The sequence below is a fragment of the Ambystoma mexicanum genome, chromosome 9, assembly GCF_040938575.1.
Source record: "Ambystoma mexicanum isolate Mex_15411 chromosome 9, UKY_AmexF1_1, whole genome shotgun sequence".
NCBI classification, from domain to species: Eukaryota; Metazoa; Chordata; class Amphibia; order Caudata; family Ambystomatidae; genus Ambystoma; species Ambystoma mexicanum.
The window spans coordinates 434,150,238-434,162,907 of record NC_090931.1 but is presented as its reverse complement, the minus strand read 5'-3'; the positions used below and the strand labels follow the sequence as shown (position 1 = coordinate 434,162,907).

At 43.7% G+C, this 12,670-nt stretch overlaps 1 protein-coding gene across 15 annotated transcripts in view; it reads right to left on the bottom strand.

Moving 5' to 3' along the window:
* Window positions 1-12,670, bottom strand: part of AP2B1 (adaptor related protein complex 2 subunit beta 1) — a 1,113,451-nt gene that overhangs the window by 268,765 nt on the left and 832,016 nt on the right. For all 15 annotated transcript variants that reach the window (XM_069614911.1, XM_069614900.1, XM_069614904.1 and 12 more), the window contains one exon: window positions 7,216-7,361. In XM_069614911.1, coding sequence (XP_069471012.1) covers window positions 7,216-7,361 — 146 coding nt within the window. The remainder of the gene's footprint in view (window positions 1-7,215; window positions 7,362-12,670) is intronic.

The following is a 12,670-nucleotide window of genomic DNA, read 5'->3' as shown; positions in this document are numbered from 1 at the left end:
GATATTTATATCTCTGGCAATTGCTAGCTTGACCTTTTTAATTGACCACGAGATCTGATGTTTCTGGGACCACATTGGTGAGTAAATGACTGTGTTTTGTCCGTATTCACCTTTAATTCATTGTGCGTGATGTAAATTTCAAAGGCCATTAACAACTTCTGAAGTACCATTGGGGTCTTTGAAATGAGCACCAAGTCATCAGCATAAAATAAGGCTTTAATATGTTGATTGTTAAGTTTCGGTGAATCAGAACAAACCTTTTTGAAGACTTCCTTTACTTCATAAAGAAAGTAATTAAAGATCGCTGAAGCAAGTAAACAGTCTTGTTTAAGACCGCGATATGTTGGGATGGGAGCAGATAAGTGTCCATCTAGCTTGAGCCTGATTTGTATTGAGGTCTTTGAGTGAAACGCATAGATGATATTGCACAATGTGGATGGGCATTTAGCTTGGTGTAATTTTGACATTAACAGCCGAAGAGAGACAGAATCAAAGGCATACTTTAGGTCTACAAACGCGAAATAAACATCATGTTTAGTTGCCTGACATTGCGCCTTAAAAGCATTCAGACACCAAGTTTATTGCAGTGCCCATACCGGCAACAAAGCCCGAATGATTTGGGTCTTGATGGTTTTGTGACAGAGTCCAAGAGTTAAAATCTCGCAAAATTAGTAAAGCAAATAATTTCCCCGGGGCATCTAACAAAGCAATAGGGCGATAGTTTTGGGGTAGTAATCTATCGCCCTTTTTGAAGATGGGTACAATTAGCGATGTTGTCCAGGAAGATGGAATTATGCGACTGTCAATTATCTACCGGAATATTTTATATAAAATTTCTGCCCACAACTTAGAATTTGCTTTTAACATGAAATTATGAATTCCGTCAGGACCGGCAGCTTGTGAGGAAATGGCGTGTTTAATTAGTTCCTCCACCTCCGAAATAGAACAGTGAACTTGCCAAAAAGTGGTGGATTGTATAGGATAGTTGGCATTCTTGAAATCATTATCTGTTTATAAATTTGCATAATATTGCACCCGTTGGTGTTCATGCACTCCATTAATTTGGGCCACAGCTTGATTGTTGCATGAATGATTGTTCAACAGTCTCCAAATCTCTGAAGAGTTTTTATTACTAATTGCACTAAGCATGAGTTGGCCATCTTGTTGGCAAAAGATGGCCTTGTGGCCACGAATCCAGTTCAAGTATTTACAATTGGCTGTTCTAAATGCTGCTGTTTTATATGCAACTGGTAATTTGCAAATCTGTCTTTTTCCTTGGCGGTATGCTCTGCGTCTATTTCTCACCTGATCGTCATACACATGAGAATGGGAAAAGGCCATAGGGCCCATGATTGTGATAGTATCTTTGTATGCATTCAGAACATGAGTATATTGTGCAGGAAAGGCCTTACTAAGGTTCACCTCAATTGATTTATTAAATGCCAATAACTTAGTTTCCGACCATCATAGCCTGGTTTTTGCATCATTTACGGGGATATTTTGGGTCGACTATTGTTTCGGGATTTTTGTTTCATCTGATGCCACCTCCATTTGAGTGCAAGAATATTATGATTGCTCAGTTCTTGATGTATAATTTCAAAGGTCACCAGCGGCAAAAACCAACTGGTATCAACATAGATGTAATCTATAATGCTTGAACAACAATTTCTGTGCCATGTGGCTTTGGCAGGAATGTCACCTACCACTGCTCCATTAACTCTACAAAAATTGCGTTCAGCCATAGCAGAATTCCACCTCTCTACTTCTTATAACTTATGGCACTTTTTATGGTTGATGCAGTCTAGATTTAGATCACCCACTAAGATAGTGGCTGTTATATTCGCTGTCATCTGTATCAACTCAAGTAATTTGGCCAACTCTCTATAAAATAGTTTATCGATCACCTCTACTGGATTACGATAGATACTGATCAATGCTATGTTGTAGTGTTGACACGAGATTTGGACCAATTGAAGGAACGAACTATATGATGCCCATGCAGTGATAGAAAATCCTGCACTAGTTTTTACTGCTACCAACAGGCCAGAGGACGGTCTTCCTTTGTCTACGGTCTGAGCAGGTAGCAATCCAATGTCGTAATTATCCAAGAACGGATGAAAGTTGAGCCATGTCTCTTGAAGTGCAAATATGTAATTTGCCCCAGAAAGTGTTGCTATAGAGGTTTGAAGATGAGTTCCCGCGAGTATTCCAACTTGCGAGAGAAAAGGAGGTCAACCTTGTGTGATTTGGTGGTTATGCGTTCTTTGAATAAGATTGACTCTGAGTTGTTATTTGGCGCGGATTTCACTTGATGTAATTGTTCTCGCGCTGAGTCCTGAGCAAGTAAAAAGCCCATATCAAACAATGTCATTTTTGATTTCCATAAGGAGTTTAATACTACACCAGAGGGTATCCACAGGCTGACAATTGAAAGATCAGTGTCTGATAGGAACTCGACTTGCTTGATATCGTCAGTATCAATGTCCTCTAACTCAGCAACATAATTGAAAATATTTAACACTACGCCTGTTCAAATCATACAATTGAAACGGGCCACCTCGACATTTCAGGATCAGGGAGTGACATTTATTCACGATAGATCGACTGGAATATGATTTGGAATGATGTAACTCTCTATGATCTTGATACCATATGGTGCTCATCTTCAACATAGGAATTTATTATCGAACTAACAAATTATTTCGTTGCACAGCTCGTTGGTCGGCTGGATTTGATAGGTTGATCACTTCCGCAGAATAATTTACCACTCTGCTATCCAGTTTGGCATTTGTTTGAACTATTGGTGGTGGCAAGTTAGCCGGAATTTGAGGCAACCTACTGTTCAAATCAGTGTCTATAGCTTTTTTGATACTCAATTAAGAACGCAATACCATGATCCTGCAATGTTTTAGGGTTGTTCACGTCTAACTGTGGGACTGGCTGAACATCCTTAGCATCATTAGGTTCTGAAACTTCGGGTGCCGACTGTTCAAGTGCATTGATCAACGCATTCAGTGGCGCATAATCTGCTTCGGATGTTCGAGCCAAGGGCTCTAATTGAGATGTGCTTGCATAAAGATTAGTCGTTGCTGGGACTAGTACAGTGTTTGGCAGGGGCCGTAAATCTGAAGTGGTGCCTGTGCAAGTTGCAAAAGACACCAACGGTGCCATTTGCATCAACTTATTGGTGTGATTTTTTGTGGGAACCGTCAGTGCACAAAAGAATGTGTACAAACTATTTCTTGTGTTTTTCAAATGACTTAGATTTTTAGATTTTTTTAAATGCACTGCTGGACCCTTAGCTGTCTTTTCAGATTTGGCACTGACCACCACTTGGGGTTGTCTCACCCGGTCAGTGTGCACTTCAGGTGATTTTGAGAGACCTCCTGGGTCCTTCTCTACTAATTCAACACTGGCCCAGGATAGATTTGTTTCGTCATCTTGAACTATGATGATAGGCTCTTCTACTGGCCGAATAATGTGAGGAATGCTGAGAAGAACTGGACTGATAGAAGATTCCACGGATACCGAATCTTTATCCACTGTATCCTGATTCAGAACTCCCGCCTTCTGCAGAAGAATAACTAATGATGGCATATCTTTGCACGCTGTGGTTATTCCTATTGCAAGTTGCTCAAGGTGAGTAGATTGCGACGACACCATGGCCTCTAAGGATTCAAAGAGTTTAAATAATACCAGCAAAGAAGTATTAACGGCTGCAAGCGTTAATTCGATCATGGTGGCATTCATCTTGGATGCCCTTGGAGTTTCAGGGCGGCTTCTTGGCCGCGGAGTTGGATGAACATAAAATAGGGAGGTGGAACGAGCTAACAATGTTGAGTGTTGTGAATTCTCTAACTGCACGTCACTGCGAATAGAAAATGGAGATTCGCACTGACTTGCGTAAATGGAGATTTCTGAAGCGGCTTGAATTATAGCAGACGGATGTAACATTGCAGCAGCTTTTGGAGTAGATAGATGGACTGTAACCTCGCTATCGGCAGAATGCAAAATTGTATGGTCAGAAAGCGTGTCATGGATAGGGAAGGAGCTCACCAAGCACGATTTGCTATGGGCAAATTTTTTGTGCAAGGGAGCTCTCTCACCAAACATGATCGTGATATTATGCAGAGCACATTTTGGAAGCCAACCCTGCAACGCTTCACAGCGCTCAACCTGGGGGTTCACAGGAGAGCCAAGCATGCAAACAGATTTATCAACGGGAACAGGGATGAGTGTAATGGACATGTGGGCTCTACGAGTTTCACCTGGGATAAGCATTGCAGTTGTTTTGCCAGATGTTTCTGGCATGCACATTCTCAGTGTATAGCCAGAGAATGTCATGTGTTTCAATTAATATGACCACCACTCATTTGCAAAAGAAACAAGTATTAGGCAAAATATAGTAGAGTTGTAATCAATACTATCCCACTAATACGCGCCTTCGCGGCTAAGCGGACAAGCGAGATGCTTCACGAGTTGCTTCCATGTTTTAATAGAACATTGTTTTACAAGGGCGACGCCCGGATGGGCGTTTCTTTACCTTAAGGTTGCTGTTAAAACAACAGCACAACACAAGTCCAACAGGGTTCCAACGGCACAGGAGCAGATTCTCCAAGCGGACAAGCGAGATGCTTCATGAGATGCTTTACCCTCCTTTTATTGATTTAAGTAATTCAATGGATTTTGAGAACCTAAGGTGATGGTATTATTGAGTGTTGGGCGATCATATAATCTGCTTCTTTCATTTTCTAGTGTGTGTTTGAGGCCTAGAACAAATATATTATTTGTATACATTCCTGTCTAAACTGAATTATTGTGTGCTTCCCTGTGTGGATTAATTGGGGTCCCCTGACCCCACTCACACTCTGAGAATAGCCTTGACTGCTCTCCATTGGTACCTTGATTGGGTTTTTGGCCAACCTCTCATAGTTCCCCTGTTCACTATAACTAGGGTGGTGTCCTAAAATCAGCCCACCAGGCCAGATTCTAGAAATCCATCTTGACCGCAACTTGCTCTTCACTCTTGATGCAACCAACTTTCAGAAGTCTGGGGCAGAGGCCATTTCCGGAGGGTTACATGTTATTTATTCAAAACGATTTTATGGAAGTAGATTTAATCTAATGTCTTCTTTACTGGTTGATTTTGCCACAAATATATGCAGGGGGAGACCCACCGCAATCCCACCCTAACACCCCTACGTTAATGATTACCCTACACCCTGCCCACATATATTTGGGCTAAATTCCGATGAAAATGATAAGATTAATTCTACTTCAATGGAATCTGCTGCGGCCAGAATTCACGTTACCATCAGAAGCCCTCCTGTCACGCTAGAGTCTGCGTTGGAAAGAGTGATCCGAGAAGGAACTACACTCGTCACAGGATTGTTATGCCTGCAACTATCCAATGAAGAACAGGTAAAAACTGTGCGGGTCAGCAGAGGAAAAACTCAAAGGACAACCATCACAGCGTTTGGGCAAATTGGGCATGAGACATTGCAGATGATTTTAATTGCAAGCGCAACAAAGAGCAGCTGCAGTGCCAATCTCTGTCCCGCCTGACAGACAGAAAGGCACTGTTTGGGTGGGACAAGAGGAGGTGGTTCTTACTAGAAAGTTCTTAAAAATGCTGCTTTGCAATGGGCTCAGTTACCACTCCGTGGGACGTCCCAAGAGTATTGAAGAAAGGGGACAGGATGTAAGGGTAACGCACATTTTCTGAAAATGAAGTGTTGATTAGATTTTGACCGGTTAGGTTTCAGTGTTGTGAAAGGCTTGTTCAAAGGTGAAACTATCCAATAAATGACAACTACTGTACTTATTGCGAAACAAACCTATTGTGGTAATGACCATTATGATACATCAAACATCTGCAGACTACATAAAAACATGCTATGTCTAGGGACCACTGAGTAGCACCTGTTCGGGATCAAGAGTAATACTGAGGGTTGTCGGAAATGTCTTGCTTATCAAGGGGAAAAGAACTAGGACTGGTGTTCTCGAAGGTTTCGAAAGAAGGTGGGGAATCGGAAAGGCTATTAATTTCCCTGATAGAGGTCTTGCCCAGTGCTTTCATATGTGGGAGGGTTGGTTGGTATATCCCTATCTGATTGTAAGGAAAAATAACCTCTCAAGATATTGAGGGGTACATGTACCTTCCTCAAGCTCTGTACTGTTGTCATTTTTATGGGAGGATATGAAGGAGACTCCCAAATACCACAGTTTTCTGTTCTCAGGGGTAAAGTACGAGTAAAGAACATTCCACAGAGAAGAGTTTACTGGGGAATGTTAGTTTTGTTAATTACTTAAATCTTTACCTGGGTTACCTATAGATCTCTCCTCAATAAAAGATAATTAGGATGTGGAATCTTGGTTACCACCAGGTTCTCCAGTAGAGATTAGACTATTGGAGTCAGTCTTGTGGGAAGTAGGTCGGTTTTTCTCTTGGGGTATTTTCAACTTATTACTGGGAGGAATGGTGTTACTTATTAGGTCAGCCTGTAGGGGTGACTTTTTTAAGGCTGTAGTTTCTGAACTATCACAACTTTATTTTCTCAATGGGAGAGGGATCTCCTGTGAGAGTGAAGTAATCAGAGATTTCATCCCACTCCAGGAAAATCCTGACGCCGGTTGATCGTAATGAGAATCAGGGTGACATGGCTCCCCTTGTAAGAGTTTCCTAGGCTGCGCTGCCACATTTACTACTAGGTGAGTCGGTTTTATTTGAGGATAGCCCTGTTGCTTAGCTATGGGTTGACCTGCCCTACACCATAAATACAGGGTCAGAAAGGACTACGATCACAATATATTGTGTTTCATAACAGGATCTCCCCTTTTGTTTTCTACCACCAGGATTACACTCATCTGTGCTCTTAACCCAGGACCCCAACATAAAACCACAAAGTGTATATAATCTGCTTTGGATCACAACATTGATGGTCAATACACTAAGGTTACAACAACACAATGACCTCATTGCACAATCACATATAATCTATCATTGCTCCTGGCTCATGCCACTTATATTACCTAACTCTAGCATCCAAACAGCATGAGCAATGCACACAAACACTGTACACTCATGCATAGGCAGGTTATCTGCTTCAAATAAACTTTTCATCTGATTCCCAGCAAGGACTTTAGCTCTGGCCAATGCACTTTGGTCAGATACTAATTACAGGGTATACAGCTAGCCTGTTTTTGGTCTTTCACCTGTTCTTGTTGAACTGAATGGCAAAGTCGGACATGTGCTGCAATGCTTTGTTCGTGAAGTTCATATCCATGTAGATGTGTCCCTGCCGGTGTGAGAAGGTACCAGAGATCTCCAGACCCTTTGCTTTAACTGCGGGGAGCCAGACCTGTAACAGAAAAAGCACAATGATACATACCATTGTACAAAGCACTGTCAAAAGAGTCTGAAAAATACTTAATCCACCATTGTGACTAAGGGAGGAGCAAAGCATGTGGAAGAACAGTGCTCAAAATGTAAATACATGCGTACCAGATATACCACTAGCCAGGGAACAAGAAACTCTGCCAAGACTTTCAATACATCTCACACAAAGAATATAAAAAAAAGAAGACGACAGATGGAGAGATTGGGCTAGAAAAAGGAAAACCTGTGCTAAGAGGGAGAAAACGACTGGCTAAACAGTATTCCGTACGTCCAATATACCAAAGAGTGATCGAGCAAGAGAGATCTGTGGTAGAGGGAGATAGAAGGGAAACATGGACGACAAGAAGATGAAATAGAAGAGAAAAGTGGTCGATGAGAGGAACAAAAAGACAGCGCATGCTCATACAGATTAGGGCAGGGAGATCGCTCCTCTGCCACACTGCTTCCAGCCTCAAATGTCAATATATCATAAGGAGAGATGCTTTGCCAAACTGGGCGAAAAATACATTAGAACGAAGAGTCAGTGATACACAGTTAGGAAGACTGATACACTGAGTTCAATGGCAGGAAGATTGACCCGAAGCCAATCAACAGGGTTGCCAGCAAGCTTTCTTTGGCTCCCATAGTGGTAGACTTAGCGGAGTAGTCAAGGGCAAATCATAAAATGGCAATGAGGAAGTGATTAGGATGGAGTGGGAGACACAATATCCAATAAGAGATGCATCACAAAAGCATGATGTGAAAATATAGTATTTTCCGTGAAGGCATCCTTATTAGAGGAAGGGCACACAAAGCCATTCGTTTCCACTGGTCTTTTGAGAATTCCTGTGTCCTCAGAAACTGACAGATCTTGGCCATCAAGTTGGTCTTGGAAAGTTGCAGCACCATGGCTTCCTCACATTTTCACAGACTGATTTGTTAGTGCTCATCCCAGGCTTGATGACACAACAGTGTTCTAGTCTTGATGAAAGATTATGTGAAACTAGACTATCTTCTGTGAAGGTATCTCTGATTTTATCTCTGTAGCAGGTTACATAGGAGTCAACTTTAATATGAAGAGAGCTCCGAGGTGCCAGGGTCTTGCAAATAATTTATGTCTGGCAGGTTATCAAGGAACCAAATCCATTAATCTGGGCCCAAAAGACACATATGAATCCAAATCTGTTCAACCAGGGTTCAGCTTCTTCAGAACCAATCCGGGAGATAGACCTTCTGATTGGTGGGGTAAAATACCATCCTGATGTTGCAACAGCCCTCAGTATTCTAGATAGGCCCAATACTAAATAGAGCTCAATAGTATACCTAGTTGTGCAGGAAAGGTTAGCACTTGCAACCAAACAAAGCTGGTTTGAAAAGTCAAACGTTGACCGTTGGCAGCACAGAGAATGCTCCGGTGGACACAATGAGGTGAAGAATGAGTGTTGGCGCACTGGAGGAGGTGCTGAACTACAGAAAGTTTGTGAAGGGTGCAGATTTGCAGGCAGTACATTTTTGGTGACGTTCAAAACAAGTCTTTTGTAGCCATCATAGTTCAAATAAGCGTTGGAATCCTTGGGGTCCCTATGAAACTTGTAAAGCTCTTAGTTAGGCTTTTGTAACGGCAGGCAAAAACTTTCTACTACTGGCACTGGGGGCTTTCTGGTGCTATCAATTCTTCATGACTGATTTACACAGGGACGAGCAACAAGGCCGCTCTGGGAGCAGAGGAGCAGACATCCCTTGAGGCTTCCAATCCGATTTCCCAAATAATAACCCATCAAACTCTGTTATACTTACTCAAGAATAGTACAACTCCCATAACCCCTTGCGTTCCTCTCCTCGTCCCTCTGACTATTTTGTTCTTTAGACTCCAGTCTGATTTTGCAAAACACTACGGCTCCCGAAATCCCTGCTGTTCATTCCATGACTCGGGTATTAAACCCAAGCACAGACCATGGAATAAGTATCTCTAGTTTCACCCTGAGGTCCTGTGCTAAACCTGTCCACCTGCCATTCATTAACACTACACCCGAGAATAAAAGGCAGAGTACAGAGACACATTTTGAGAAAGGCTGGATGCAAGGCAGAAGCGGGCTGACTGAGCTGCTGAGAGTAAGAAAAGGGGAAAAGAAGGAACAAGTTACTTACCTGTAACTGTTCTCCAGCATGGGTCTGGCATGGATTCACATGCTCATGAATATTCCCCATCGTCAGGCTGGGAATCCTCGGTAAAGAAAAAATCAGTATCAGTTTCGTTTCTGATCTGTCTTTCTCAGTAGTAACCAATCACTGGTCTCTGGGTCATACTGCCCCCAGCCAATGACTGCCCTCTCCCTAAACCCCGCCCCTGGCAGCCATACTCAGATTTGGTAGCATGCTAAGTGGCAGTATGACCAAGTGAAGAGCCGTAGAGGGGCAGGAGGGAGGGTTCGCATGTGAATCCATGCCAGACCCATGCTGGAGAACAACAGTTACAGGTAAGTAACTTGTTCCTTCTCCAGCATGGGGTCTGGCATGGATTCACATGCTCATGAATATAAGAATACATAGCAGTACACATGCACAACCACGGGAGGTGGCAAGGCTCAACATTAAGCATTACATAAAACTCAACATTAAGCATCTCTCACCTCCCCACCAGGCTCACCTTAAGCGAACAAGTTGCGCAGCACTGCCTGGCTGTTATATATAGTCTTGTACATTGTCACTGGCCTGGAGTGATTGCCATAGAATGTGATGTATGATGCAGCCAGGAGAATGTTGAGTGCATCAGTGCATGAATATTCTGAGTGAGTCAGTTGGGGGCCTGAGCTGGAGTGAGTGGATGGCCGGTGGGTCTTCTCCTTCATGTGTACTGTACTACCTATCCCTGTCCTTGTCCTGTCATCCAGACTACTGTAAATACCTGAGAGTAACTGGAACTGTACATATTGTACCAATAAAGCATACCTGGAACAACATCAGTCTCCACAGCTGGTCTGTGTGTCCCTTGTGACTAATAAGAGACTTTATTACATTGGCGACGAGAGTTAAAGAACCCAGGAATATGAACAAATACAACTTAAAAGGGCAGAGTGCAACTGAGGAGCTGCAGCTACAAAAATGTACAGTAAGGAGAGCTGTGGGGGGGAAGCAGCCTAAGAGTGACCCATCGTTCCCCCATAGACTCAAAAATAAACATCCTGCCAGCTCCAGGGTTGAAAATGTATAATGTGCCACTGGACTCTGGGAGGGAGGTCCCCACAAACCAAAAACATTTCCCCAGACGCCCTACTCCAAAAGTGCTTCAGACAGCAGGAGCTGTCCAAACTTACACTTTCCTTTCATTTGGCATTTTATGTGTAAAACGGACAAAATGAAACGTACGCTTTCCTTTTATTGGCATTTTTTTTGTGTAAAACCCTCACTGCTGCCCTGAGCAGAACCCTGCATCATTTTCAAAAGCTGCTAGCTGTTGCCGAGCAACACACACACAGCATTAGCAGTCTTCATTCTCTCAATGGCTACTCTGACTTTCCGGGACTAATCACTCACTATCTTGGTCCATTGTGACATCACAACTGAACATTCCATCAGGTCTTCCCTGAACCAGCCAACCTGTGCTCCCAGCCCATTGTGAGGTCACAATCTGTACTAAGGACCATCCATACACTGAAGCCTAAAGACTCTGCAGTACAGATACACCTGGGCATTCTCTGAATCGGGTCCCACCATGCCATCAAGCAATTCTATAAAGACTGTATCTCAGCGCCTCCTTGCTAACTGCCAACAGTACTGAAAACCTCTGCCTACACTACAGCAACTGGTGCCACTCAACGCCATTCCTCACCACTTACAACCTAGAATCCGGCACACCACCATGCAGGGCGTTCCGCCTCCCACCAAGTTTCTTCCATGTCCTGGGAGCCCAACCTGCCCATGGGAACAATTGATCGATGGCTTCCACGTCTACCTCAGAGCCATTGGGGGCAGCAAATTCAATGATGACCTCAAGGAGGCGACCCCCTTGAACTGTATAGGGGCAGAAGCACTGAGACTTTTCAGGACCCTTCCCGAACCCGGCAACATAGGAGGAGATGGCAACCGCAAGTTTGACATAGCATTGGCCAAACTCACCAGTCATTTTGGCAACAAGACCAACGTAGTACTGGAAAGATACAGGTTCTTTTCCAGAAAGCAGCTCAAAGGCGAGTCTATTGATTCATACATAGCGTCCCTCAGGGCGCTTATATCAACCTGCAGTTTCACAGGTGTCTGTGATGAGTATTTGAGAGACCAATTGGTGCTGAATGTGGCTGATCCACGCATCCAACAAAAATTGTGGCAAACCAAAAATCCCACCCTGGACCAAGCCACGGAGATAGCAAGGAGCATGGAATTGGGAGATCGATGCATGAGGGAAAGACGTGACCACACGACCAGTGTGGAAATCAAATGTGTCAGCCCTGAGTCCGCTGAGTGTTAAGCATTCACCATTGTTCCTTTAGCAATAGTTTTAAGGTTAAGACCTCTGGTGCTGCCAGGAGCACCTCATCTGTTACAGGTAGTTCATCTGTGCGAGATTGTGGTTGTGTTTAGATTTATGAGTGGGCGAGTGATGTGTATTTGGCTGACCTTCCTCCACCCGAATGAAAGGATGATGTTTGTGTGTATGAACCTGATATGAAAGGGAGATGTCACGCGAGGGTACTTCCGGTATGAAAGGGGGATGTTATGTTGTGGTTGAATCTGGTAAGAAAGGGAGATGTTATATATAGTCTTGTACATTGTCACTGGCCTGGAGTGATTGCCATAGAATGTGATGTATGATGCAGCCAGGAGAATGTTGAGTGCATGAATGTTCTGAGTGAGTCAGTTGGGGGCCTGAGCTGGAGTGAGTGGATGGCCGGTGGGTCTTCTCCTTCATGTGTACTGTACTACCTATCCCTGTCCTTGTCCTGTCATCCAGACTACTGTAAATACCTGAGAGTAACTGGAACTGTACATATTGTACCAATAAAGCATACCTGGAATAACATCAGTCTCCACAGCTGGTCTGTGTGTCCCTTGTGACTAATAAGAGACTTTATTACACTGGCCGACTCTGGACTCCTCCCTGGAATCCCGGTCGATGCAGTAGAATCTGGTGAAGGTGTGCGTCGACCTCCACGTAGCAGCCCTGCAGATGTCCAGCAGGGGCACACCAGACAGGAACGCCGTGGTAGCAGCGATCGCTCTGGTCGAATGGGCTCTCGGACGGCCGGGCAACGGTCAGTTTGCCAATCGATGACAATGCATGATGCAGCCGGAGAG